This window comes from Rattus rattus, chromosome 8 (genome assembly GCF_011064425.1).
Source record: "Rattus rattus isolate New Zealand chromosome 8, Rrattus_CSIRO_v1, whole genome shotgun sequence".
Taxonomy (NCBI): Eukaryota; Metazoa; Chordata; class Mammalia; order Rodentia; family Muridae; genus Rattus; species Rattus rattus.
The window spans coordinates 17,927,776-17,955,684 of record NC_046161.1 but is presented as its reverse complement, the minus strand read 5'-3'; the positions used below and the strand labels follow the sequence as shown (position 1 = coordinate 17,955,684).

The window sequence follows — 27,909 nt, the reverse complement described above, 5'->3', positions numbered from 1 at the left end:
TGCTATGCTCACAACGGTTACGTGAGTGGAAGGGTAGCGTGTTGCTCGTGTGTAATGAGAGGACTTGGACGGGTGGGTAGAACACAGCACGAGAAGAAGGCTGGAGAGATAGCGCAGTGGTTAAGAGCACTGACTGCTCTTTCAAAGGTACTGAGTTCAATTCCTAGCAACCACATGGTGGCTCACAACCACCTGTAATGGAATCTGATGCCTTCTTCTGGTGCTGACAGTGTGCTCACATATATGTAATAAATAAATCTTTAAAAAAATTTGAAAAAAAAAAAAAAGGACAGCCTGGGCTACACAAAACATGAAAGTATGCCAATTGGTCAACTAAAAACATCTAAGTAGTGCTCACTGTTGGCACACACACCAAAACTGGAATAAAGAGGCTTAGTATGGCCCCGGCCAAGGATGACACACAAATCTGCGAATATTCCATATTTAAAAACAAAACTTGCTAAGGGCACTAGTGGCCACCAGTGTAATACAACAGAGGAGTGACAGAAGCAAGCAGGAAGAGTGGGGCTTTGGGGGATGATGCGGCTGCTCTAACCTGACAGGAAGGCTGCCTGACTCTAGCAATGGACCTTCAAAGGGATCTATGAGTGACATGGACATCCCACCTCAGAAACCTGTACACAAAACTCAGCAATGTGACGACTTGAATAAAGCCTCCTAGTGCTTTGTAAATGCAAATCAGGGGACAAGTCCTTTAGGCGTGCCTTACCACACAAAGGACTATCTTCCTGGAGTTCCTGTCCTAGGTTCTGGAGAATTCTGAGGAGTGCCCCTTCCAAGCCCCTTTCTTTGACTTCATAGCAGGTTCTTTTCTTTGACAAGGTCTTGTCATGTAACCCAGGTTGGCCTTGAACTCTTGCCTCAACCTCAGAATTAGAGACTTCACTATCACACTGGCTTCTCTGGTGTGCTCTAGATGAGGCTCTTCTGAGCTCCCAGGACTACCTGGCCACACAGCAGGACCACACAGATCACCCTTGGATTGCCACCTGCCTTCTTATAATAGCTACTTCTGGGCTGTGCTCACAACATGACCTTAGGGCTAGATTAGGGATCACTAACGCCAATGCAGGCCCTGATGTCAGACCTCAGGTATTCTTCAGCTGTGACCTCACTCACCATCTGCAATGCTGGCTGGACAGCTGCTATGTGCTCTCCCCTCTGTGTGCCTAGGGGCAGGCAGCTTAGCTGTAAGCAGGGACCTGAAACCTCAGTCCTCTCCAAAGCCAGGCTGGGAGCCTAGCTCCTTGCTACCCCCAGGGGAATTTGCTGATCATTTTTATAAGGCTCTCTCATCAGTTAACCTCGTAAAAAGGTAAGCACCTACTAAGAGAGCTCACAAGAGCTGGTAGCATACTAATTGCTGGCTCCTTCTAGTGACAGCTATAGAGATAGAAACTAATCATCCTATGTCCTGTTGAAAGCCATTCAGTGGTGGATACAGCCTACAGTCAACAATGTGGGAGGGTATCAGTTTGGATGACCCAACAAGGCCAGCCTCTACTCCCAACCATGCCTGGCACAGTCTGCGGCGCACAGCCCTCTCAGGCATGTACCTTGAGCCACTGCTTCTCTGTCAGTGAGTCGCTGTAGTCTACCTCCTTGCGGTGGCGAGAACCACGGCCGAACATCTTTTCCTCTTCCTCTTCACATGTCAGCCGCTCTACCTCTGCATCATCCTTGATGATCCAGGATGGAAGCTCATCCTCTTCCATCAGGCGTGGCTTCCGCTTGGGGTTGCGGGCTTCTTCACGCCGGCGGTCCAAGTCCATGCGCTATGATGTGGGTGGTGGGCAGAGGGTAGAATGCAGTTAGCACAGTAAACAAGAGCCCTCAGAATGGGCCTCGCAGGGACGCTAGGTGATGAAGAGTTACACAGCAGTGCTTCACTCTGGGGACCGTGGAACACAAGAATGTCCACAGGGCAGCCTTAGTGGAAAATACCAGGCCTTCTGAGCTCAGATGGAACTGAAAAAGCTCCATCTAAATTTCACACTAGCACCTAGCAGCATGGGGGAATATCTGTAGCCCAGGCCCTAGATAGCCCCTCAACTCCTCTATAAAGAGAGAGAGCCTTTGGGCAAGCAGCCCAGATTCTACAGAAATGGCAGTGTGGTATCCCTCGCTATCCCTACAACATGAGGGTCAGCTGGAGGCTTTAGGAAGCTGTTTGAAGAGGAACATCAGCTCCAGTAGCCACAGAAATGCCATTATCATCACTGTCTGTGTGGTCCCAGTCCCGGTGCTCACCATGAAGAGGTCAAACTCTTCTTCGTGCCGGGCAATCATCTGGTTGACGGTCTCATCATCAGGCACCTCATCTTCCTCCTACAAGATTGCAAAGCTTTAGTCTGACTGTGGTGGGGCTGGGTTGGGTGGTGGCCAGGCTCGAAGGCGAGCGGCGGAATCCGTCCAAAGATGAGCTGATGAGCTGGAGGTCCCAGGCTGGCTGCGGTGGAGGAGCCCACGCGTCAGCAAGAGGCACACACATTCGCACAAGCACACGCACGTTTCGTGGGGTCAGGCCCTTGCTGGCCAGTCTCAGCAAGAAGCTGAGTTGAGTGGGCGTGGAGACTGAACTACCCCTCTCACCTTTAGAGGTGGCTCCTCCAAGTCGGGGTTGACGCCCGCTGGCGGAGGGGCAGTGTGGGCGAAGCTGGCACTGCCGCTGCCCGTGCTGCAGTGTCTGCTCTGTGGATAAATACAGGACTTCAGTCTCCAGGGCTGTCAATGCGGCCGTCTGTCACCAGCAGTTTAGAAAAAAACCCACTTCAAAGGGAAAGCAAGTCGCATCCTCTTTCTGCTCAGCCCCACCTCCCTTTACTCCAAAGGACGCAAAAAAATAAAATAAAAACCAAAAACCAAAACAAAAACCAAGAGTGCAAAAAGGTACAAAACCGAAAACGAAAGCCTCATGCATCCACCACTCACGCTGGGCCAGGCTGGCACCATGCTCACCTCGTCCTGCTCCTCGTGCTCCAGGATGGCCTGCAGGAAGGCACGCCTCTCATGGCTGGAAGACTTCTGGTCAAACATGCCTGCCTGGATGACCTTCTGATCCACATTGAGTTTGTATTTAGCAGCAGCCAGTATCTTCTCTTCCACACTGTTGACGGTGCACAGGCGAAGCACACGCACCTCATTCTGCTGCCCAATCCGATGGGCACGATCCTGTGCTTGCAGGTCCTTGAGAGAGGAGGTGGGTCAGTCTAGGGATTCTAGACATCTACCTTAGCCTTGGCCTGCAGCTTCATAAGCCAGGAACCCCAAGTGGACCTGTGACTTGTCCCTAGGAGCCTGGAGGGGACTTGTACCCATAACAGACATCTGCTTTCCTGGGACCCAACGAACCCCCCACCCCTCTTGTATTTTAGTTTGTGTGTGTGTGTGTGTGTGTGTGTGTGTGTGTGTGTGTGTGTGTGTGTGTGTAAGTACCCACTGGGCACAGAACAGGGTGTTAGAGAACCTGGAACTGGAGCTGCTGGGTGCATCTTGGTGCTCTGCACGTGTATCTGCTGAGTCACCTCTCCAGCCCGGGATACTTTTTTTTTTTTTTTTTTTTTTTTTTGAAAACTCCTAGGGCAACACTCTAGGGAGCCATTGTCACAGCTCCACAGCATGGCCATGTCCCAGCTGTGGACTTTGGTACTGCTGTGCATCTGGGCCCAAGCCAAACACTTATGAACCTACTACTGATCACAGAAGCTCTCTCAGCTTCAGTACAGATGGAGCAGATGGGTGTGAGGAGGATGGAATACGGAATAGAGCAGTCAGTTCCTGACAGTGTGGCAGTGAGGCTGCCAATGGAATTTCTGCCATTTCTAGCATAGACTGTCTGAAATTCTCTTTGGGCCAGGAGCTGTGTAGGCAGGCTGAGTGTCAACAATGTTCCTCAACTTGAGACTCATACCTGATCATAGGAACAAAAGGACTTGTTTGACAGTTGGTCTGAGTACATCAGGATGCCTGCTGTCATGGCTGGCACTGATGTTGTGCTCCTGCTGGCCCTGCACTGGCCTCTGCTTGACTGCTATTACCTAACCACCTCTTAGGAAATGGCCCATCAGTAGCATCTGGGCAGGAACTACACTGATATTCATTACAGTGACCACCTAGGCCACTGGCCATCAAATGGATAATTACTACTAGATGTGCCAGGCTGGAGCAAGGACATGCCAGAGATTGTCAGTGTGAGTGGCCAGCTGCACGTAAGTGGTCAGCATGTGAAGATAATTCCTCACTACTGTGGCAGTCACTTATTTTAGTTAGAGCTGATCTGACAAGCAGTGTCTCTCAGTCTTCATAACGTTGAGACCCTTTCATACAGTTCTTCATGTTGTGGTAACCCCCAACCATAACATTACATTTGTTGCTACTTTAGAACATTAATTTTAATACCGTCATGAATTATACTGTAAATGTCTGTGTTTTCTGATGGTCTTAGGTGGCCCCCAAGGTGTTGCAACTCACAGGTTGAGAAACCGTTGGCCTAGAGGGACCTTGTAAAAGTGCCCTAAGAGCGAAAAACTAAGTTTCTTTGAGACTAATGGTCATTGAATAAACAGAAACACTTGCCCATTAGGCTGGAAGAAAAAAATGTCTCGGATCTGCTAGACTCTGGAACACCTTGAAGCAGAGGAACAGTCAAATAGCTTTCTTTACTATTGTCTCCTCTGGAGAGGTGGTGGGCAAGGAATGATTGCTAAATGGGACAGGAACATACCAGTACACAGCAAACACGTCATCAGTGTGTGGCTGGCTGATGCAGAATGATGGTCAGAGTGGGGACCAGCTCACCTTGTGTCTTAGCATGTGCTTTACAAACGAAACCCATACAGTATAACCAAATGAGACAGTGCAAATCTGCTACTCAGCTTCAAACTGCTAAATGTACGAGTCAGCACACCACAACAGCTTTGGCAGAGGGGCCTTAGGGCAAATGTGGCCGGGAACCAAGAAGAGGTAATAAACAGAGCTTGCAAGGGCCTGGTTCTGCTGAGTAGGAGTGTGTGGGACTTAGGACAGGTCTGGAAGGGCTGCACCCCCATGACGAGTAATCATCAACACTGTAGACTAGCTTGTTTGCTACTTTTTTCTCAGCTGTGAAATCCAAGAACCATGTTATTGTAACGTTAAGGATGGAGCCTGGAGCCTCATGTGGGTGAGACAAAGGCTCTATCCCTGAGTTGGCTACTGCCCACATATACCAAGAAATAAAAAGACAATCATTGGAAAAATAGCTCCTCAAACCAGGGTGAGGTCACTTTCACTTTGAAAAGACGGAGGGAAACATGACCACTGTGGAACGCGGTCATGAATGTACTTCTCATGGCTCCCAGGACAGTGAGAACATCAAGGAGGAAGTAGACACTAAGACAGGAGATGTCTCCTCTCCTCTGCCAGTGCATTTACCTGGTGAGGATTCCAGTCACTGTCAAAGATGATCACAGTGTCAGCTGACTGCAGATTCAGGCCCAGCCCCCCAGCACGGGTACTGAGTAGGAAAATGAAATACTCAGAGCCAGGCTCATTAAAGGTTTTCAACAGCATGCCCCGGTCTTCTGCTTTTGTGGTTCCTGATAGGCACAGGAGAAGAGGGTTAGAAGGGTGACAGGGATGGGAGATCCAAAGGAGCTTGTGTCCTGGCATCAGGGATGGTGTCGCAGGTCTCAAGCACCAGAGATGTACTTTACGGAGTGTAAAGGGTTAACCAGACAGTGACCTGGAGGTACAGCTTGTCTTTACTGAATGCTACCACGATCAGGAGATTAAAAAGGGGTAGGGGTGGGTCACAGACCAGCTATCTCTGTATGACACAAGGCACTGGAAGAAGATGATGCTGGCAGACTCCTGGGCTGCCATCTCTAGGTGCAATGCTTCCTGACACTTGTTCACTCTGTCCTACATGAGGAGAAACACCACACAGCTAATAAGGCTGATGACATACTCTGACGAGGAGCACAGTACGTCAGCATCAGTGGCCTAGCATGATGAAATGATGAAATGAACCACTAGCTACAGGGCTGGCACTCACCCTTAGCTCTCTTGCAGTAAGGTTGCCTAGTTTTAAGAAAAATCTATACAGAAGAGCTATAACCAGCACCACCTTCCCTGGGCTCCTGGCTCACAGAGGGTAATAGGCCTACATCTCATACTTGCCACACTGTGTTCTGTGACCTATTGCCCTGCTCCTGGAGCAGCTATGCCATCAGTCTCCTTAGTGACACATGCAATACACACAGCAGAAACCAAATAGATAAAAGTCCTTAGGCTCCTTCTCGAGCAGACAGGGACCTGCATAAAGTAGGACCTGGTACTCACAAGGACAGGAGAGGCAGCTGAAGAGGTCCAGCCATTTGAACCTCAACAGTGTTTGGCCAGCACTGAGATATGTGAACATATAGAACAAGATATTGGTTTAGCGGGGTTGGGGATTTAGCTCAGTGGTAGAGTGCTTGCCTAGCAAGCACAAGGCCCTGGGTTCAGTCCCCAGCTCTGGGAAAAAAAAAAAAAAAAAAGATATTGGTTTAGCAAAGGTGGCCCTGGAGCATTCTAAGGAGAGGCTAGGGCCAGAGGGATGTATAGGAGTTCTGGTCAGCATGTTCTAGAAGCTCCACAGAATCAGACAAAAAGATAAAGCAATCAAGCACAGATTGTTAGTCCCTGAAACATCTTTAAGATGCAGTATAAAATTAAAAGGTTCAGGGCTAGAGAGATGGCTCAGCGGTGAAGAGCACTGACTGCTCTTCTAGAGGTCCTGAGTTCAAATCCCAGCAACCACATGGTGGCTCACAACCATCTGTAATGAGGTCTGATGCCCTCTTCTGGTGTGTCTGAAGACAGTTACAATGTACTAATATATAATAAGTAAATAAATCTTAAAAAAAAATGAAAAAGTCCAGGGTACAGGGAGATGGGTCAGAGGCAGAGGTCTAGAGTAAGACACACCTAGCAAGCCCAATACAGGCTCTGCAAGGAAAACAGAAAGCTGCTAAGTCTCGTTGGTTCTGAGGTCCTTAACAATGTTGGCAATGGGACACTAACTTCAGGGCTTCCTCGATCACTTGTTCTGTTAACAATGCTGGCCCCCTGAAGTATCTTTTGGAGAGCAAGGAAGGTGGAAAGACATACTGTGGCAATTGGTACACAGAGCCTCTGGGGCAGCTCAGGACCTTGCCTGCAAGCAGGTCAGGGTCCTGTTGCAACTGATCGTCATTCAGCTCTGGGCCAAGCCTGTTAAGAGGCCTTGGCAAAGCAGTGCAGGGCAACAGGTGGCTGGGAGCTGAGTGAAAGATTGGTATTTCTGTTGCTAACACTGGGCAGTGGTAGAGCCACTGTAAGGATGAGGCCAAGAACGGAGGAGAGCTGCATGTGGGTGCATCTCTACTGGACAGAGAACTCTCCAAGGTTCCCTTTTAGCAGGGTTCTTATGTTCGTGGCCATGTGACAACGATGTATGTAACTGAAGCTGAAACGGCACTGTCAGAACCCATAACACATACTCCAGCACTCCAGCGAAGACGAGCAAACAGGAGACTAAACACCTTCAGTTCAGGCCTCCCCCAGGTTCTCCTCCTTGTTCCAGGAAGCTAGGATGTTCTCAGATTCAGTGTATATACCGGACTCCATTCCAGATAACCAGGTCAGGAAGGAAGACCTCATACACACTGTCGTCTACTCACCGTCAAGCCTGAGGTATTTGAAGCCACGGTATGCAAAGTAGTCTTCCATGATGGTCATGAGGGAGGTCATTTGGCAGAAGAGTAGCACTTTATGGTTTGTTGCACGGAGTTTGGGTAGAATTCTATCAAGAAGTTCAAATTTCCCTGAGGCACGGTATAGGTCCAATCTAGTCCATGGAGGGAAGAAGAGAAACATTGAGTCCCTCCGTCACAGGCCTGTGAGGTTACAGATATGTGTGCTACATCTAGGATGCTGGGCAAACCTAAGGAAAGAAGTGGCTTCCCAAGCAGACCTGCCCACAGCTACACGCAGCTGAGGTCACTCCTGGCAAGGGGTAGTGCCAGGGACCACATATCTACATGCCATCTCACCAGATCACACGGAGAATAAAAATGTGAGATCAGACATGATGCCCAGTGGGCTGGGGAGTTAAGTATTTGTCCCGTAAGCTTACTGACCTGAGTTCAGGCCCTAAAACCTATGTAAAGGGAGAAAGAAATGACTCCACAAAGGAACAGTGCTGAGGCGAAGCTGCTCTGAGGATGGTGGGTCTACCTGCCACCATATGGTTAGGACAGCTCACGCTAGGAACGGACTATGGTAAAGAATCTGCATAGGATAGTGAAGCACTTGTCAAGGACAGAGAGTGAGGCCCTGGGCCCAATCTCCAATGCAGCAAAAAGCACTGCCACCATCTAATCATGTCCTTCCAGATCTAACTGAAGGGCTGGAGATGAGGCCTAACCAGGAATGTCAGAAAAAGGCACACGGGGATATTCTAGAGATGGCATCTAAGGTCAGCACCATGAGCTGGTATCCGAGCACGTGAAGGGCTGAGACACAAGGGCTCCAACTGTTTCAGGAGGAAGATGACACAGTTACATAAAAGCCTAGGTTACACATTGTGACCATGTCCCACCCAAGCGAAAGAAGTGAAGCCTGCATTGAAGCTGCAGGAAAGGTGGTCCCAGGGCATCAAGTGTAGAGTGGGTGGACTGAGGCTCAGGCAGAACAGAAGCTGCCTGGCATTACACTATGGGCAGTGGAGCTAAGGTCTGGAGGCCTCGGCTAGCAGATAAATGCTAACCATACCAACCAAGACTACAACCCCCTCAGCAGACTGCTACCCATTCTCAGAGCTGGGAAGCTTCTCACCCTTGCACGATGCCACCGGTGAACCCCAGGTGCTCAGAGAAGGACTCCTGCAACAGGACAAGAGATGGATCAGTGCCAAGGCAGGAAGGAACTGCCCAGTCAACCCATTGTCCAGACAGCTACTGCAGAGGACTGAGAGGTCACCCTGGTAGTTATCTGTGGCCTACAGTGGCACAGAGTACAGATGTGGATGTCCAGCTTGGACTCAGTGCACCAATGCCAACCCACATGTTTTTGCTGTGAAGGGTAGGAAGAAGGCTATGTGACATTAGGCACCAATGTGAACATCTCCGACTACCCTGAAATGGAAGGCTAAGGCATCAGAGGTCTTGAATGACCTTGAAACTGTACACTAAGAATACAAACATATGCTTGCTTTTGGGGAGCAAAAGACTGAGGTATGGACTTGACTGATGTCGTCTATGCAGCACTTCATAACCTGGGGTAGGAAGCCCTGACAGACATTTGTGACCTCAGCTCTGGGAATATTTCCCCAAGGAGGCGCCCCCAAACCCACAGAAAAGACCTACAAGGTGACTTGTTTAAAGAAATGTTTATCATGTATACAGTGTTCTGTCTACATGTATGTCTGTAGGCCAGATCTCATTACAAATGGTCATGAGCTACCATGAGGTTGCTGGGAATTGAACTCAGGACCTCTAGAAGAAAAGCAGGTTCTCTTAACCTTTGAGCCATTTCTTCAGGCCAGAGGTGACTCTTGAGCAAACAGTTTTAGAGACTTTCATTTTCAGTCTCATGATGGGTCTGCTAAGCACCAGTGAACTGGGCCCACTCCAAATCTGAACATGTGTTTCCTTGTCAAAGGCCTAGGTAACGCTGCCCAGTGCTGACGGATGTGCATCCCCCCCTTCCCCGCCTAAATACTAGCAAAAGGAAATTTTAACAGATACAGATGTAAAGACAGTGGCTAGTAAAAATACCTTAACCCTTTTTAGTTAGCATGTTTCAAGACCGGTTTCCCTTTCTCTGTGTGGCCCTGGCTGTCCTAGAACTTTTTCTGTAGAGCAGGTTGGCCTTTAACTCAGAGATTCACCTGCCTCTGCCTCCTGGACCATGCCTGCTGCCTTTTTTGTTGTTTTGTTGATATGGGGTCTACCTACTTAGCCTTGGCTGTCCTGGAACTCAAAGAGGTCCACCCTGGTCTGCCTCCTGAGTGCTGGGACTAAAGTAGTAGTTCACTATGCCCAGCTCCTTAGCCATTCTTTTTTTTTTTTTTTTTTTTTTTTTTAAGATTTATTCACTTATTATATAAGTACACTGTAGCTGTCTTCAGATACACCAGAAGAGGGCATCAGATCTCTTTACAGATGGTTGTGAGCCACCATGTGGTTGCTGGGAATTGAACTCAGGACCTCTGGAAGAGTAGTCGGGTACTCTTTTCTTTTTTTTTTTTTTTTCGGAGCTGGGGACCGAACCCAGGGCCTTGCGCTCGCTAGGCAAGCGCTCTACCGCTGAGCCAAATCCCCAACCCAAGTAGTCGGGTACTCTTAACCGCTGAGCCATCCCTCTAGCCCCTCCTTATCCATTCTTAAGAACATCTCAAGGACTGAGGAGACTGATACCTTTGTCCCTCAAGGCCCTGCTGTACTCATGATGACCTGAGTTGGATTCCTGGCACTTAGGTAGAAGCCAAGCTTGCTGACGGATGTGGAGAAAAACAGATCTGTGGAGCTCATTCGCCATCATGTCTAAAAAGTTAATGAGCTCCAAGTTCAACAAAAGATACTATCTACAAAACGTAGGCAGAAGTTAGGAGAGGGTATCAACCTCTGGCCTACACATATGTGCACACACACATATGTGCACACACATGCCCGCAGGCATCAGGGACAAGCGGCCCAGCTCTGCCACCAGGAGCCAGGTCACTGGGCTGTGGCCTTACCTCAATGTGCTGGAACATGTAGGGGTGGTTGCAGATCTTGCGCAGCTGCATGATAGTGTTCATCAGCGTCTTGGTGCCACCTTTGCCCTGCAGAAGCACAAGAGATGGTCCAAAATGGAGTCCTGCCTTTGGGGCAAGATGGAGGTGAGCAGGGGACTGGGCAGGGTGGTGGTTATCTTTGTGACAGTTGGGAGAGGCAGGTGTCTCTGAGAAGTCCTAAGAGACAAGCTGGCACAGGGATGAACGTAAGCAAATGTGGCAGCCAGGGGAGGGCAAGCACACCCACTCTCTGCGGCTACACAAGGAAGGGTGTGGTGGTCTGTACCAGAACAGAAGCAAAGAGCACAGTGCTCAATGCACGGTAAGAAAGGGGCTGAACAACAGAGGCACACTGAAGGCTATGGCTGGGTGCTGGGTACAGACTGCAGGGACAGGCCCAGGCCTGCTTAAAGGAGGTGAAGGATAACACTCTTGAGTGCTCCCAGTAATAGCAAGAGGAAGGGCAAAGAGGCCATGACGGATAAGGTGGCTCTTCAGCTGCTGGGTAAGTGGAGCTCCAACTCTGGATCAGTTAGCCCTATGTCTCCTGCTGTCACGAGGAAGGCAGTTTCTCAAACAAGGGAACTCCAGAAAGCAGCCCAATAAGCATCCTCAAACCAGCATTCCAGACATGGCTGTCTGAATGCCCGAGGGTCCAGGGCCAGGTGTGGTCTCCTGGGAAGAGTGCGCACTCCTCTGAATCCCTGCTGTTCTTGATTTACCCTCCTCCTCTCAGACAATCGTCAAATAGGGGAGAGGAACCTGGAACCAACCTTCTTGTCCTTCTCAGAGCCGTCAGTCAACAGCACACCTTTGGCCTGCATGTGACGGTAGAGCACACGCTGCAGGGCTGACATGTCACATTTGATGACATATTCTACCTGCGGGGAAAAGAACATTCTCAGGCCATATAAGCTTAGACTGGGCTGCCTGTGCCAAGTGGGTGGAGTCTTGTGACCAGCTCTCTGATTAGGACATTGGGGTATGAGGGAGGAGCTCTCAAAGTGGGGAGATCTGGGAAGAAGAAGAGATTCTGAGCTACAGTGGGCTACATTCTGGAAGGCTTTCCAAGGCTTGTCAGAAAACAGATGGTGAAGTGAGCCAGAGAGGCAAGCCAAGTGTGGGTGCACAGAGCAGCGGGTGCACACCACTGACACTGCTCGGCAGATCCAACCTGAGCCCTAGCCTCTATCTGGGGACAGGAATCTGGGCAAGGACACAGCAAGTGTGAGTGTGACAGGGCTCAGCTCTGCACCAGGCCCTGGCTTGGCTGCACTGTGGTGTCAGTCACCAATCCCATTCTGTGGAGCAGGTCCAGGGAAGGATCAACTGATTGTGCTCAACCTGGGAACAGCCCTGCAAATGGCACCTGTGGCTTCTGCCAACACCAACCTTCTCAGGGAGCTGGGCTTCAACTTCCTTCTTGAGACGCCGCAGCAGGAAGGGCCGTAGCACCTTGTGTAGACGACGAATAATGAGGATGGTCTCCTCCTCATTCAGGTCCACCTGGGAGCCAGACAGTAAGTAAATCGTTACTACTTCCTCCAAGAGAGGGAGGCAGGCATGGAAGTGCAACTGAGTCATGGACAGCAGCTATTATCACTTGGTACCTGTGTGCCCTCTGGAGAAGAGGAAGATCCTCACCCTTGGGAAACTGAAAATCTGCTGCCTTCTGTGTAATTTATGAACTACCTAGGGCTGGAGAGATGGCTCAGTGGTTAAGGGCACTGACTGCTCTTCCAGAGGCCCTGAGTTCAAATCCCAGCAACCACATGGTGGCTCACAACCATCTGTAATGAGATCTGATGCCCTCTTCTGGCATGTCCGAAGACAGCAACAGTGTACTCATAAATAATAAATAAATAAATTAAAAAAAAAAAAAAAAAGACATGCCTAATGGCCAGGTACCATGCTTACATTATGCCTGAGCCCCACTCCAAGAACACATATGACAGTTGGCTGCTGGGTCTCTCCTATGTATTACCAATTTGGTACTTACAACCACAGCATCAGCTGACTAAAGTCAGGCAACGTGGGGCATTATAAGCTTGTCTGATCAATGCCAAAGAATGCTGTGACACCAGGGGCCACACCTTCGTCTCTCAGCCTCAGAAGAATTATTGCCTAAGAAACACTGCTTATCCAGGGCACTGCTCTCCGGCTTCAAGGCTACATTCCTCAGCATTTAAAATGGTTTTTCTTTCCTTATTTGTGTTTGGGGGTGGAGACACCCAGAGGAGTCACAGCTGGTTCAGATTCTACTTTGTGTGTCCTGGGACTCAAACTGAAGACATCAGGATCGGTGGTAAGTGCTTTTAGCTGCTGAGCTGGCTTGTTAGCCAGGGATCTACTTATTACTGTTGACTGGTTGGTTTTTCCATGCAGGTTTTCACTGTATGCAGCCCTGGCTGGCCTCAAACTCTGAGATCTGCCTGCTCTGTGTCATCAAGCCCAACCCCTAGAACTCCACTGAAGTGAAAACCAGGAAGGAGAGGCAACTAAGATGGCATAGGCCTGAGCTCTTCAGCTGTGCTCTGGTCACCCCTTTTAGAGCTTCGGCCTAGAGGAAGAGAAACAAATATATAGCTTTGTTCTGTAGCTCTGGGAATGGAGCCTCAGAGAAGAGCCTCCTTCGTTATATGGGTTGAAAAACAAACAAACAAACAAACAAACAAACAAACAAAAAACCCCAGAAATGATGGCCCTTTTACAAGGGCTGTTTGCCTCAGCATGTTTCCAGGGAGGACGGGGAACTTGTGGATAAGAGCAATGGATACCTTTCTAAGACCTGAGGAGGCATGAAGGGGAACAAATACCAAGGCTCAAAGGCTGTTTAACCCCTTCACAATGCATATGGCTTGCTTCAAAACCCACCAACACCAGTACTGTGGACTAGAAGCTCAGATTCTTCACCAGGGAGACCTCACACAATATGGAGAACATGGCCTTGGACAGAGTCCCACCACATAGCACCTGTACAAGATGATAACTGAAGAGCTCTTTTTTTTTTTTTTTTCCTTTTTTTAGGAGCTGGGGACTGACTCCTAGGCAAGCGCTCTACCGCTGAGCTAAATCCCCAACCCCCTGAAGAGCTCTTTATAATAAACAATGTCATAGCCTGGCCTCACAGATATATTAACTAAACTTTCTCAGCCCTTGACACTCACAATGGCGAGACCTGCTCCTTGTGAAGGATCCCTAGTTCCCACAGAGACATCTGGTTTCTGCCCTGCTGAAGTCTGGGGTGCTGCTTGCTCTGACAGCACACTCTGCTGCTATGTGGCCAGTGGGCACTCATGGTCAGTCCCAGGGTGGCTGAGCCTGGAATGGCTCCTCAGAGGCCACTTTCCACCCCAAACAAACTCACCTTCTCTCCAGTCATGGCAAAGGGTGCATTGAACCACTGTTCGAAGGTGCTGCAGCTCTTGAAGATAGTGGGGAGCAGGAAGTTCAGCAGTGCCCAGAGCTCAGGGAGCTTGTTCTGCAGTGGCGTGCCTGTGAGAAGCAGGCGCCGAGGGGCCACGTAGTGTGTATTAAGGACCTGTGTCAACTTGCAGTGGTGGTTCTTCATGCGGTGGCCTTCATCCACAATCATGTACTTCCAGCGGATCTGCAAGGCCAAGAAAAGGTGGTGAAAGGAGGTAGCAGGCCTGCAAAGTGAGCAGCATGTCCAGCAGAACCACCAGACACACACTCCCTAACACATGGAGACAGATGGGTGAGGAGCTGAGCTACAGCTACGCTGGCTTTCCAAACAACAGGAAATAGTGCTCAGCACCTCGTCCCCAGGGAGGCACCTGGAACATTGGCCACAAGCAGCCATGCTTATGTAGCAGGTGGCATACAAGCAATCTGAATATGACTTCCAGGAAGGGGCAGTGCCAGGCTTTTCCTCCCCAGAGTCTGCCAGTGACCCCAACGACAAGGAGAACAATGTTAGGCTTCAGGTAGAGCCCCAAGGAGAATTCTCAGTCAGTTCTCCTAAGGCCATAAGGACTTCCATCTCTCAGAACAGGCATTTATGTCGATGTGAATCACTGCCAGCAAGCAAGGGTGTTTTCAGGGCCCCATGCGTGGCTCGGGGTGGATGTGGTTTTGTACTGCAGTAGAAGTCGTGTCATGTAGATGGATGGCCTATATGTAAAGACTATGCTGGGCCAACTCCTTGGACCTCTGTACACTCATCTGTCAGCCTAGGCCCTGCAGTGAGTGCACACATTATAGGCACTGTGCAGGAAAATGTCACCATGGGAGAGGGCCTGATCCTCAAGTGACCTCTTTAACTAACACTCCGTTGGAACACCAGCCAGGGGGCCCAGTCCTGCCCCTCAGCTTCCATCCCAGTCCACGACAGGAAAACAAGCATGGGCAGAGGAATTGGGTAACTTCATGCTACTTACAGCTCTCAACAGCATCAGGCAAGGCCATGGCCTCCATGGACAGGGGCCCCATTCCAGCCCAGCACCCACTCACTGCTCATTGTCAATTGCTTCCCCAAGAGTCCTCCAGAACCCAGTCAATGTTCTTTGGGCCCAACTCCAGGGAGAGGCCCACCATAACATACAAAGCCTTGCCTCAATCTGATAGGTCACTCATGATCAGGAGACACTGTGAAGAGTCTCTCTGCACAGAGGTCCTGGGAGATGGGTGAGGGACACTTATTCAGGTCCTGTGGGGGATCCCAACCTGAACTGGGGCCCACTCAGGATGCTGAAGGAGCCAGGGCATAGCCTTCCTTATACAAGTGCATACCAGCTATGTTTTTTTATACATGTAGACAAAATACTGAGGCTATGCAAGGGGCTATGACATAGGTAAGACATCAGGCATTGAGATCTGTAGACAGCCTGAGCCCTAGGCCTGCTGTGTTTTCATGAGGACACCTACCTTGGCCAGGATATGTTTGTCTTTGATGATATACTCGTAGGTGGTCAGTAAGACATTGAACTTGCCACTGCGAAGCTGGGGGACGAAAGCTCGTCTGGCAGCTGGAGAGCCCTGTAGAGACAGGATGTAAAGAGTTTTGACTTGGGGCTGGGGATTTGGCTCAGTGGTAGAGCGCTTGCCTAGCAAGCGCAAGGCCCTGGGTTCGGTCCCCAGCTCTGGAAAAAAAAAAAGAAAAGAAAAAAAAAAAAAGTTTTGACTTATGAATAGTACTCTTGAAGGATACAGCTGTGTCTTGCCAGAGGCAGCCCAGGATGATGCTGGGCAAGGCTGTTAGCATGCGCTGACCAAGCCACATAGAACACCAGCTGCAGCAGAGTAGTGGGCACAGGACACCCTGGGAAACTGCTGCCTACACCATCCTTAGCCACATTCCTAGGCTCTGATCAACTTCCCTCTTCCTAGGTCCCAAACCATTACCCTGGAAGATAGGGCCCCTCTTTCACCTGGCCAACAGCCAACATACTCACTTTGGCCTTCTCACTGCCTGATCCTTCCTCATTTCTAGTCTCCAGTCTCCTCCATGACTACTTTCTAGACACATCAAGCTCTTGCACATAGCAACAATGTCCTTATATCACAGGCACAGGATAAAGAGCCTGAGGCAGAAGTAAATGGTGGTATGTATGCACTGGTGGACTGGTACCCTGTCCACCTCAGTTTCCAGTGCCCATACCAAGGGCTGCAAGCCCCTTCCTAATGCATTGAGCATCTATCTGCGTTGGGCCTGATGTTTGGCACAAGCCTGGCTAGGTACTCAGGACACCAGAATCATGTCACCAATGGTCTATGTTCACTCTGTCCTCATACAGAAATGGGTTTAAACCACAGTTCTAGTGAAGACAATCCTCCAGTAAACACGTCCATGTCTGTTATGTATATTAAGATATATACTGTTGAGACAATGCTCACAAATAAAACATTTGATTTTGACTTAAAATAAAAAGTATGCCTCAAAATAAGAAACTACCCATTCTACGTTACTACTAAGACCCCTTGTGCACCAAATAAGCACCAGGCCTAGGAGCCTTGTGCCTCTAACACACCCTGGCTTCTCTTTTCATGCACCTTCCCCTCCTTTGGTCAAGACTGTCTGCTAACAAGTTGGAGGGCACTTCTTTAGCCTGTGACATACCTTGTAGGAAACCTTCACCACAGAGGGGGCCCACTTGTCAAATTCATATGCCCAGTTTGACAGCGTCCTGAAGGGAAAGGAAGGGATAGTCAAGTTCTACACTAGGCAATAGTGAAGCCAACAGGCCTGGTCTTTAGAACTGCCACAGTAAACTCCATGTGTCCAACGGGAGCTTTGTGCACAGGAGTGGAGAGGGTTGCAAGTGGCAGCAGCCAAAGAGGAAAGACACCCTGCTCCAGGTGGGAAGAACTGACACACACACAGATATGCACTGGGAGAGCTGGCCCAGGGCAGAGCCAGGAGTGGGTCTTAGGCAGCCAGCCCTAGTGGGGATTCACAGGCACCTTGGTGAGTGAATATGTAAGACACTACAGATGTGCTAAGCCATGTGGCTGGCCTCCCAGTGCCAGCGAGGGATTTAACACATGGGAATACAGGGGACAGGGTGATCCTGTAACCACCTGAGACTGAAAATGGAAGCTACAGATGACCCAGAAGGAATAGAAGAGGAGAACAAGAGGTAAGCAGGGGCCAAGACCTTTCTCAGGACAGGTCTTGAGGACCTTGGAGAACCCTGGAGCTGCGAAGGGCAGAGAAGCAGCCATAGCTCAAGATAGAGCTTCCTCCCCACTCTTGATTTTCTTCCCAGAAACTCCACTCCTAGACTTTCTGGCTACTGCTTAGCAGAGTCCCACCTAATGGTAGTTCAAGTTGCTGACATCACACTGGCAAAGGTTAACGTAGATCCTTTACTCTGCCATCCTGGCGACCAGGGGAGATGACAGAGACAGTATAGTCACCTTGAACCCATAAGGCAAGTAACCTACAGATGGCTGTCACTAAGAGGAAACGAGAACACTTAAAGGCGTTGGTGGCACATGCCTTTAATCCCAGCACTCAAGGGGCAGACACAGGCAGATCTGAGTTGGAGGCCAACCTGGTCTACAGAGTGAGTTCCAGATCAGCCAGGGCCACACAAAAAAATTCCGTCTTTAAAAAGAAAAAAATTAATTAAAAAAGGAAAGAAAAAAAGAAAATAACAGAATGCTTCAGGAGCTTGGATGCCTAAAAGCACTGGGAGCTCCTGGCCCTAGACTATGCCCAGCTCTGGAGCTGCCCCTCAGGGAGTAGCAGCAGAGGCCTGGCTGAGCACTTGGTATTATTGCCATTGCAGAGAAGGAAGGCTTGAGGGATACAGAAGACTTGCAGCAAGCCGGCATGTCATGTTTAGCTTGGGGATCAGGGCAGGTACAAGACTATAAGGCAGGCAAAGAACTCACATGGGAACAGCAGAGCCGCAGGCAGGATAGGAAAGCTGGGTATTGAACACTAAGACTCCCTAGGGTATAGGGAGTGCTTCTAGCCAGGAGGGGTGGGATGGACAGCATGAACATGTCTGGACGGGAATCATGAGAAGAGGCTGTAGGTCGGCCCAGTGTTTGAATGAGCTCACATATTTGAATATTTGGCCTCAATAGCCGGAACTGTTGGGGAAGGACTAGGAGATGTGGTCTGTTGAAATAATGTTGTATTTCAAAAGCCACCCTATTTCCAGTGTCGTTCTGTGCCCTGTGTTTGTGGATTAGTATATGAGCTCTCAGGTGTTCCTGCCACTATGCTGTTGCTCTGCCACCATAAACTCTAACCCCCTACAGTCCTAAGCCAGTTCATAAGTTGCCTTGGTCATGGTGCTTTGTCACAGCAACAGTAATTAAGTAACTAAGACAGGTTCTCTGTACAAGCTGTGAGCTTCAGACAAAGCAGCCAGCCTAGGAATCAAATGCTTGTAGTGACACAAGAGACTGTTGCTGAGGACACCAGGAGACAGACAGCCAAACCAGACGAAGGTGTCTGATCTCCTCCTTTACCTACAGTTCCATGCAGCTGGAAGTGGTCTCATTTAGTTATTGGGAACTGAACTCTGGTCCCGAGTCTTCTCTCTATCCTCTTCTTTCGTGTTTCTTGCAAAGGGGCCTCATTCTATATTCCAGACATGCTTGGAACATCTTGCTGCCCAGGTTGGCCTCAATCCTGTAGAAAGCCTTCTGCCTCAGCCTCATGAGTACACAGTATAGTTTCTAACACTGGGCTCCTTAGGGAATGAACTGATCCAGAATTGGGGCAGGAACTGGAAAGAGGTGCCAGGGGAAATCAGCTGGACAAAAGCAAGAAGTGCTCTAACTTCAGGCGGAACTTGGATAGGGATGGCAGCTAAGAGCCCAAATTAGATCAATGGGAAAATGTGTGGAATGCTAAAAGGGAAGGACTTCATCCACAGCCCCAAGCACTCAATACAACAACACAGTAGAAAAAACCACAAGCACCCAGCAGTGAACCTGCCGGAGTAGCATGTCAGAGTTGCTATGGGCATGATGTGGACACAGAAGGAGAAAGAGGGTACTTCACTTCCACAGCTACAGGACTACAGCTCTATAGTCATGAGCAAACCTTAAGAATGGAGCAGGAGCTTGAGAAATATACGTCAGCACCGGCCTGGAACGTGGTGCAGGCCTGGAACGTGGTGCAGCAGCAGAACACTGGCCTAGCATTCCAAAACCCTGACTCCATACCCAACACCAAACATAAAATAGTGAAGAGGCTTTCAGAAAGTTGAGGCAGAATCTTGACCTCAAGGCCACCCAGGGATAAATACAGGTAACAATCAAAATGTGTCAAAGTCAAAATTATGGCAATAAGGAGGACCACCCATGAGAAGCTGCAGGCCATAAAGGAGCCATAACAGCCACTAAGCCTGGGCAGGGCAATGAACACAGTGCAAAGCTAGTGGAAGTAGCTGAGAGTAAGGTGCATTGGTCCCTCAACTGTGCTGCATCTAAGGAACAAAAGATAAACCACGGGCAAGAAGGAACCATGGTGGCTGCGATGTGTACAGTAACAGAAGAAATTGGGCATTAGCTAGAGCTGGGAGGCCACCACTAAACACTTAAAGGGGAATCCAAGCCAGGAATGGTGGTACACACCTGTAATTCTAGCACTTGCAGGCAGAAGTAGGGTTCAAGGCCAGCCTGGTCTACAAAGCAAGTTCCAGGACAGCTAACGCTATATCAAAACAAAACAACCCCAAACAACAAAAAACCAGGAAGACAGAAACAACTAACCTGGACCCATGGGGCTCTGAGAGACTGAATCACTAAGCAAAGAACATACTGGGCCTAGACCTTCCCACACAGAGGTATTGGATATACAGCTTGGTTTTCGTGTGGGTACTGAAAAACTGGGGTCGGGGCTAGCCCAAAAGCGCCTGCATGTGGGATCTGCTCTGGCTGGACTGCCTTGTCTGGTCTCAGTGGTAGAGGATGTGCCCAGCCTTGCAGAGACTTGAATGCCAGGATGGGGGTATCCCCAAGGTGGCACTGGCACTCAGAGAAGGGGATGGGGCTTGGGGAAAAAGTGAGGGTAGGGGGTGATAGAGGGCAGTGAGTGGGATGTAAAGTGAGTAAGTAAAAAATAAATTTTAAAAAAAGAAAAGGAAATTCTCAGTTTATAGGCTTTTGTTGACTCATGGAGAGGGTGGAACACAACCCCAAGAGACTTCAGATAAACCATAACCTTGAAACAAATGTCGTGCCTAGGCCTCAGATGTGACAAGCTTGCAAAGACTGAGATTTGGGACTAATGGCTCTGGTAGTGAGCTTAGAGACTGCTCTAGGATGAGGCCCAGGCACAGAGACAGCAGGAACAGATAACCCCTAAGCAAGAAACTGACTCGGCCAGAATTATAACCTGGGTTATACCAATGAGAGCCAGCATGGGGAGGGCTGAGGTAGATGAACTTTTTTTTTTTTTTTTTAAATCCAACAGATTTCCAGAACTGCTGAAAGTAAGAGGCCACTGGAACCAAGAAGTAGTGGATACTCTGCGAGATGCCACACACACACAAGTGTGGGCACCTGTGCTATGTATACCAAGCTGAAATATGACACAAGAGGACATTGGGCCCTATGCAGGGCACAATGACTACAAGAGAATACAACAGTCTTTGCTTAACAGAGCCAAAAGTAGCCCTACCAACTGCCCCAGTAGGGCTATTAAAGGAGCCATTAAAGAAATCGGTAAGAGTGACTCATAGAATATGAGTGAGCTCCACACTCCTGCTCCTCCAAGGTAGAGGCAGACAGCAATGGGTTGATGTGTCTCCCAAATGCAGACACGACTGAAGCAAGGTCTCATCCTTAAGAAACAACCAAGTAAAGACAGACAGATGGTAGCCACGATGTGAAGACCATGTGAAAAGAAATGGAAGGTGGTCACAGAGAGGCTCTAGACTAACCCTATGCCACACTCTATAGACAATCCACTTCTGTCCTGCAGGAAAAAGAAACCCATGTAGCAACCAGGCTGGGAATGGAGTTGTGCTCATACATACGAGAGAGGAACGATGATGAGGAAGGGCCCATTGATGCGCTTGTGCTCCATGAGGTACGTGATGAGTGCAATGGTTTGGATGGTCTTTCCCAGCCCCATCTCATCAGCCAGGATGCCGTTCAGGTTGTTGTTGTACAGGGACACCAGCCACTCCAGACCCTTGATCTGAAAGGGCAAAAGGGTCAGGACCAAGTTCACACAACCAATATGCTACCTGTGGCTACCCTACAAGCTACTATGCCTGGACTACCCTATTTTTCCTGGTGTGCTTATGCCCAGCCACACTTACTATGAAAACACTGGGGACCATGCTAAGAATGACTTTATATGGGGTTGGGGATTTAGCTCAGAGGTAGAGCACTTGCCTAGCAAGCGCAAGGCCCTGGGTTCGGTCCTCAGCTCCGGGAAAAAAAAAATAAAATAAAAGGGCTAAGAATGACTTTATATAACATTTTTGTTTTACTTGCTTATTTTTTAATGAAAGTCATGTAAATAGCATTACTATCACCTGACCATAATGTAAAAGCAATCAAAAGACTACGGCTACATGTTTCATGACATGTTCCCAGCAGCAACACCTTTAAACTGCTACCGTCCGCATGTCCCGCCTCTCCACCTCTGCCAGCTGGAACACGCTCCCTGTTTTCTTGCCTTTGCTACAGATTGTATCTCTTCTGCACCATGTTCTGTACGCATACAAACAGTAGCCCAATCCTCACTGCACATTCAGTCACTCACAAAACTCTCTCAATTCCAGATCTTCTCCGAGTGTCTGAAGATATGGCTGGTGGCCTCACTATTACATGCTGGCTCAGACCAAAGCATAACATGGTAGAAGTCACAGAAACCACACAAATGAGATGCCACCTCAGAAACGGACCTATTTTTTACTAAATATATTTTAATTGTTTTAGACTAATTTATCTCATTATTCTGTCTGAGTATTTGGCCTCTAGGTGCCACAGGTGTGTCTGGTGCCCATGGAGGACGTAAGAAGGCATTAGATAGGACACTCTTAGACTGCAATTAGAGATTTAAGCCACCACAGTGGGTGCTGAGAATCAAACCCAGGCTTAAGAAAAGCTTTAGTGCACAGATTAAGCAGAGGAAAGAGAGCTCAGAAGACAGGCGTGTTAGGCAAGAAGACCTGAATGGCTCTCAAGTATAGGGTCACCTAAAACGCCTGTTTTTAGTGAGTATAATGTACAGGTCATGTATGCCTGTACATATGTATGTGGAGGCTAGATATTCTTTATCAGTGTTCCTTGATTACTCCCAATTTCTTCAACATTTACTGAGGCAGGATCTCTCATTCAGAGCTCTATAATCTGGTTAAGTCTAGCTAGCCAGCTTGCCTGGAGATGCTGTCTTCACCTCGAGTGCTAGGATTAACCGAAGTCATATCACCGCCTCGCTTCCACGTGAGCTCTAGAGATCTGAACTACGGCTCTCTCTGTCTGTGTCTGTCTGTCTGTCTGTCTGTCTGTCTGTCTGTCTGTCTGTCTATCTATCTATCTATCTATCTATCTATCTATCTATCTATCTATCTATGTGAGACAGGGTTTCTGTATAGCTCTGGCCATCCTGGAACTCGCTGTATATACCGGGCTGTCCTGGAACTCAAGAGATCCGCCTACCTCTGCCTCTTGAGTGCTGAAATTAAAAGTGTGCACCACCACTGCCCAGCTCAGATTTCTTTTTTTAATGGAGGACTTTCCAAAGCGTGGGAGCTTTCCAACTGAATATAACAAGGAAAGAAAGTTTGTACATTCTCTTTACAGAGTCCTCAAGAGAAGAGACAGGACTGTAAGACATGGAAAAAGGACATTTCCCAGTCAATCTGGGAGCAGAGCCATGTGTGGTCTTTTCACCCTCATAGAAAACCCTCCCATGGGAAGGACCATTCCTCTGCTCCCAGAAGGAAGTCAGAGTTCCAGGTAATTTCAGATCTAACTCATGTTGCAAAGTATCTCTGAGGCCCATGCCTGTACAGAGAGGCTGTGTGAGGGTGCCCAAGTCCTCTGTGCATACAATGCCCCCGTGCCTGGCACCTGGCAGCTTACTCAGGTTTTAATGCCTTCTGGTGGCCAGCATAGCTGACCACAGCTGCTTTACATAAGGCAACTATCTGGGTGTAGTGTCATACACCTTTTATCAGGCAGAGACAGATGAATCTTTGCTGAGTTTGAGGCCAGTTTGGTCTACATAGCAAGTTTGAAGCCATTCTAGAATACACAGTGAAGACCCTGTCTCAGAGGAGACAAATCCAAAACCAAAACCAGATGGGAAAATTGTGGCTCTTCAGGAAAAGTAAGTGTTGCCTAAGTCCAACCACCAGCCATCCAGCCTCCCAACTGCCTCTTGTCTTACCTGGTACTGTTTGAGGACACCGTTGACCATGAGGGCTGACTGCTTATCTACTCTCTCTGTCACTGCATGGGCCACAGCATAGTAGGACTGCAGACCACGAGCAAGGGCCTGGGATACACCGTACTCATCGTCCACATCCTGCTTGGCATTCCTGGAGGGAACACATGTGGTATGAGGACACAGACACTGTCTGAGACAATGTACTGCCACTAGCTTGCATTGGCGACCTCTGCCTGTGACTTATAAACTGCAGAGGACATATGGGAATCACAGCACAGGGGGCAGTCGATTCTAACCCGAGAAGGACCAGACGATCATCCCTGAGACCACACGGGCCCCAAGCCCATCAACAAGGGCTAGTGTGGGTCCTGTCACTGCCCGTGACAGAATGCACTGGTGTTAAATGAGCAGCTGCTCACCTAGCACTGAGCTGCACAGACACCAGCACTGTTCTTACACTGGACACGTCTGAGACACAGCCTAAGCTCACTTGGCTGCTGTTTTTTAAGATTATCTTGATCTTGAGACATGGTCTCAATTTGAATCTGCCATTCTCGTGTGAGCTGGTTCTTTGCTTCTTCCATGTGAGCTTGGGGGACCAAATTCAGGTTATCAGGCTTGGCATCAGCCACCACTGCCAGCAGAGCCAGCTCACTGGCCTTCACTTCCTACTTTGTTCTCTAAAGCCAGGGTCTCACTCTTGTAGCAGTGAATGGTCTAGAACCAGCCACATAGACCACAGGCCTTGAATCCTGCCTCTGCCTCCTAAGCACTGGAATTACAGGAATCTACTTCATTCCTGGCTCAATAATTGTTTTTCTTTTTCTTTTTTTAAAGATCTGATTTTTAATTATGTGTCTGTGTGGCAGAGGGGACTGTGTTTATGAGGAAAGATTTCTTCAAAGGTCAAAAGGTAGTATTGAGCTACCATTACAGACAATTGTGAACCAGTTAGTACTGGGACTAGGAACCAAAACCAGGCCCTCTGCAAGTGTGGCATATACTGAGCCATCTCTCTAGACCCTTACTTTCTTTTTTCCCAGACAGGGTTTCTTGGTGTAGCCCTGACTGTCCTGAAACTCACTCTGTAGACCACGCTGGCCTCGAACTCAGAAATCTGCCTGGCTCTGACTCCCAAATGCTGGGATTAAAGGTGTGCACAATTACCGCCCAGCAAAACCTCTCTTTTCCTCACAATTATAAATTTAGTGGTGTATAAGGGATATATACATGGTGTTTTGAGGATTGGCAGTGTCTTTACAAGAGAAGCCATCTCAACGGCTATTTATTTCCCACGTAAAAAGTCATTTAAACTGTGTGGCATGGTTGCATTCACATAGAACTCCTGCATTCAGGAAGTAAAATAATTTCAGGAGTGAAACCAGCCTTGGCTGTAGGATGAGATCAATCTTAAAATTAAAAATAAGGGTTGGGGATTTAGCTCAGTGGTAGCGCTTGCCTCAGCAAAAAAGCGCAAAAAGGCCCTGGGTTCGGTCCCCAGCTCTGAAAAAAAAAAAAAAAAAAAAGAAAAAGAAAATTAAGTCAGGCATAGGGGCACATGTCTATGATCTCAGCACTCAAATATTTGCTGATATGTATGTATGTGTACTATGTGTCTGTCTGGTAGCCATGGAAGTCAGAGGGTCCCCTGGAGCTAGAGTTATAGGTGGCTGGAGTCACCAGGTAGGTGCTGGGAACTGATTCCAGGGTTCCAGGGCCTCAGCAAAGGCAGCAAGTGCTCTTAACCTTATTAAACTATCTCTCTAGACCCTGAGATTGAATATTTCTTTTTATTTTATTGCTGTTCTTTGAGAGAGGGTTTCTCTGTATAGCCCTGATGTCCTGGAACTCACTCTATAGACTAGGCTGACATTGGACTGCTGGGATTAAAGGCATGGGCCACCACCAGGTTGAACATTCTTATCTGAAATTCTTATGTGTTAGAGATTTTGGAGTTTTTCAGTTGGTAGAGTATCCACAGTGATCCTCATTTCACAATTCCCAATCAGAAAATAATAACTGCTGTGAAAACTGAAACATTTGGAATTTGGAGTATTTCAGATTTAAGTAACTCAAGTCTTTTATCTTATTTCTCTATAATGGTCTCCCATCAACTTCTTAGCACAAAGATTAAATCAACACATTAATTTTGAGTTGTGGTTTCCAGAGCAAAATGTCTGCATGCACAGCACCTGGGGTGAGCAGAGAACAAAGAGCAGACAGAGCATGCGGCTCTAATACTGCCGTACAAGATGGGAGCAACTGTCTACATCTGCAGATGCTTGGTGAGAACCACGCACACCACAATGCTTGGATGTATGTGTGCAAACAAAAAGGAAAAAGAATGCAGCTACTCTCTCTGGAAGTGGACACAGTACCAGACACAGGTTTCTTGGAGGAAACAGTGGGAGGTCCCTGGGAACAAGGGCAGATGGGCGGATCTGTGTTGTTGGCTGTACTTCAAAAGCTTATGATGAGCAAGGAATCATTTTCTATGTCAATCACTACAGAGACTAATGATGGCTTTAGGAAACAAATATGGCCCTTTGGTGGCTGTGTCAGTACTGAGAATGCCACCTAGGGAGAGGACAATAATCTCAAGTCTGAAGCCATCTGGGACTGTACAGTAAGACAGACACAAAGCACAAAGAGCAGTGAGTGGCTGGGGCTTTGGCCACTTGTTCTGGTGCCACTTAAGAGAGCTTCAGATGAGGACACATGGGGACCCCTTACTCAATAATGTGTCGAGCGTCCACCTCAGAGACATCATCGCTGTCTGGGTCTGGAATCTTCTTCTTTTCTTCCACAGGCAGTGTAGGGGGCTGTGCGGGCTGAGGCTGCTCCTCTTCCTCCTCCTACCAAGAGAGGTGCCATGTCACCTTGGTTCCCTAGTGTTTCCTAGCAGTCCCAGGGAAGAGCCGCTCGCTCCCAGTGCAGTGGTGTCTGCCTCTTACTGTGCTTCCCATTGAATTGCCCCATGCATGCCTTGAGCCTCCCTAGCAGACTGCACAGTCTTGGCAAGGGCGTCTTAGGCCATCTCTGTAGCTGCTGATCTCCAAGGCAGCCGCCACACCTTTGCACTCTACCAACTCAAACAGCTCTCAGTTTCACAGCTGACGTCGCTAAGACGCTTGCTTTTGCTCATCTAGAGACAACAGGCATCTTAGCTTACACAGCCTTTCCCGTAAACTGACCGAAGGTTATTTCCTCAAAGGGCCTCCGTGTGTTTACTGAGCAGGTGATCGTGCTCAACAAATACACAGTAATGATTTCTCAGTACTGAGCACTCTTGTTCGCCTATATGAACCTTGCAGGTCCATCATAGATTCTTGTCAACTATCACAGAATTGCTAGAGAGATTTTAAAATTCTGTATGTAACTGCCACATGCCTCTAACCCCGGCTTATCAGAGACCTGAGGAACACAGATTATAATTTGAGTAATCAAGACAATGTAGTTGGATCTTGTCTTGAATAAAAGTTAAGAACCAGGGATACAGCTCAGTGAGAAAGTGCATGTGGCAAGGTTCAACCCCAATGGTACAAGATGTGTTTTTCATAGCTATTTGTTAAACAGTTCTAATCAAACTCTGACAAAGCTTTCCCTGCACCGTGCAACACAATTCCAGATCACTGTGAACAAGGAGGTCACTCCCATCAACAAATGCAGAGAAGCAGCAGCTATTTAATGAATTACAGCATGGCTAGAATTAGACAGGCATGGGACAGACACTGAAGATCCTCTTTCTAGAAGATAAAACTCAACAAAATTGAGAAAAATGACTACTCAAGCTGCAAGAGATAGGGAGAGCACAGCACATTCATCTTGGAAATGCTGCTATCTTCTGGGAAAAAGCAGACTGCAGTTGATTTATCTAGAGGCACTCCAGTCCAGCCACCCACAGTGTGAAGTCTATTGTGTTGGGAGCCATGGAAGCAGACAAGGCTGGCAGGTTCTGTAACCAGTCTAGCAGAAATAAAGCTCTTCTCAAAGCAAAACACTGGTTTCTATATTTGACTATTGAAACAATAGACTCCAAAGAAATGGCGATTTTCCCAGAAATCTCATGCTAGAAGGAAACAGTACCAGCCACAAGATCAACTTGTCTCTCAGAAAGAGATCTAAAACAATTCTAATAATTGACTGATCACCTGACAGGATGAGACTAAAACCCATGCAATGACGGGTCAGTGGGATAGGACCACACCTTGATAGGCTCTGATCGATAAGCACAACTTTGGTCCTTTAAACTCTGGTCGCACGTCAGGATCCT

General features: G+C 48.4%; 1 protein-coding gene across 3 annotated transcripts in view; it reads right to left on the bottom strand.

Annotated features, from left to right (window-relative positions):
* Smarca4 (SWI/SNF related, matrix associated, actin dependent regulator of chromatin, subfamily a, member 4) overlaps window positions 1-27,909 on the bottom strand; it is a 91,555-nt gene that overhangs the window by 21,823 nt on the left and 41,823 nt on the right. For 2 of the 3 annotated variants that reach the window (XM_032911078.1, XM_032911079.1), the window contains exons 1-15: window positions 23,637-23,791; window positions 21,268-21,431; window positions 16,881-16,947; window positions 15,689-15,799; window positions 14,169-14,411; window positions 12,194-12,307; window positions 11,575-11,682; window positions 10,763-10,849; window positions 8,860-8,906; window positions 7,704-7,870; window positions 5,434-5,597; window positions 2,980-3,207; window positions 2,614-2,712; window positions 2,272-2,349; window positions 1,578-1,796 (exon numbers count right to left, since the gene is read on the bottom strand). In XM_032911078.1, coding sequence (XP_032766969.1) covers window positions 1,578-1,796; window positions 2,272-2,349; window positions 2,614-2,712; window positions 2,980-3,207; window positions 5,434-5,597; window positions 7,704-7,870; window positions 8,860-8,906; window positions 10,763-10,849; window positions 11,575-11,682; window positions 12,194-12,307; window positions 14,169-14,411; window positions 15,689-15,799; window positions 16,881-16,947; window positions 21,268-21,431; window positions 23,637-23,666 — 1,926 coding nt within the window. In that variant the 5' untranslated portion in view covers window positions 23,667-23,791. Of the gene's footprint in view, window positions 1-1,577; window positions 1,797-2,271; window positions 2,350-2,613; window positions 2,713-2,979; window positions 3,208-5,433; window positions 5,598-7,703; window positions 7,871-8,859; window positions 8,907-10,762; window positions 10,850-11,574; window positions 11,683-12,193; window positions 12,308-14,168; window positions 14,412-15,688; window positions 15,800-16,880; window positions 16,948-21,267; window positions 21,432-23,636; window positions 23,792-26,369; window positions 26,492-27,909 lie in introns of those variants that run through there. The other variant, XM_032911080.1, reaches the window with a different exon arrangement.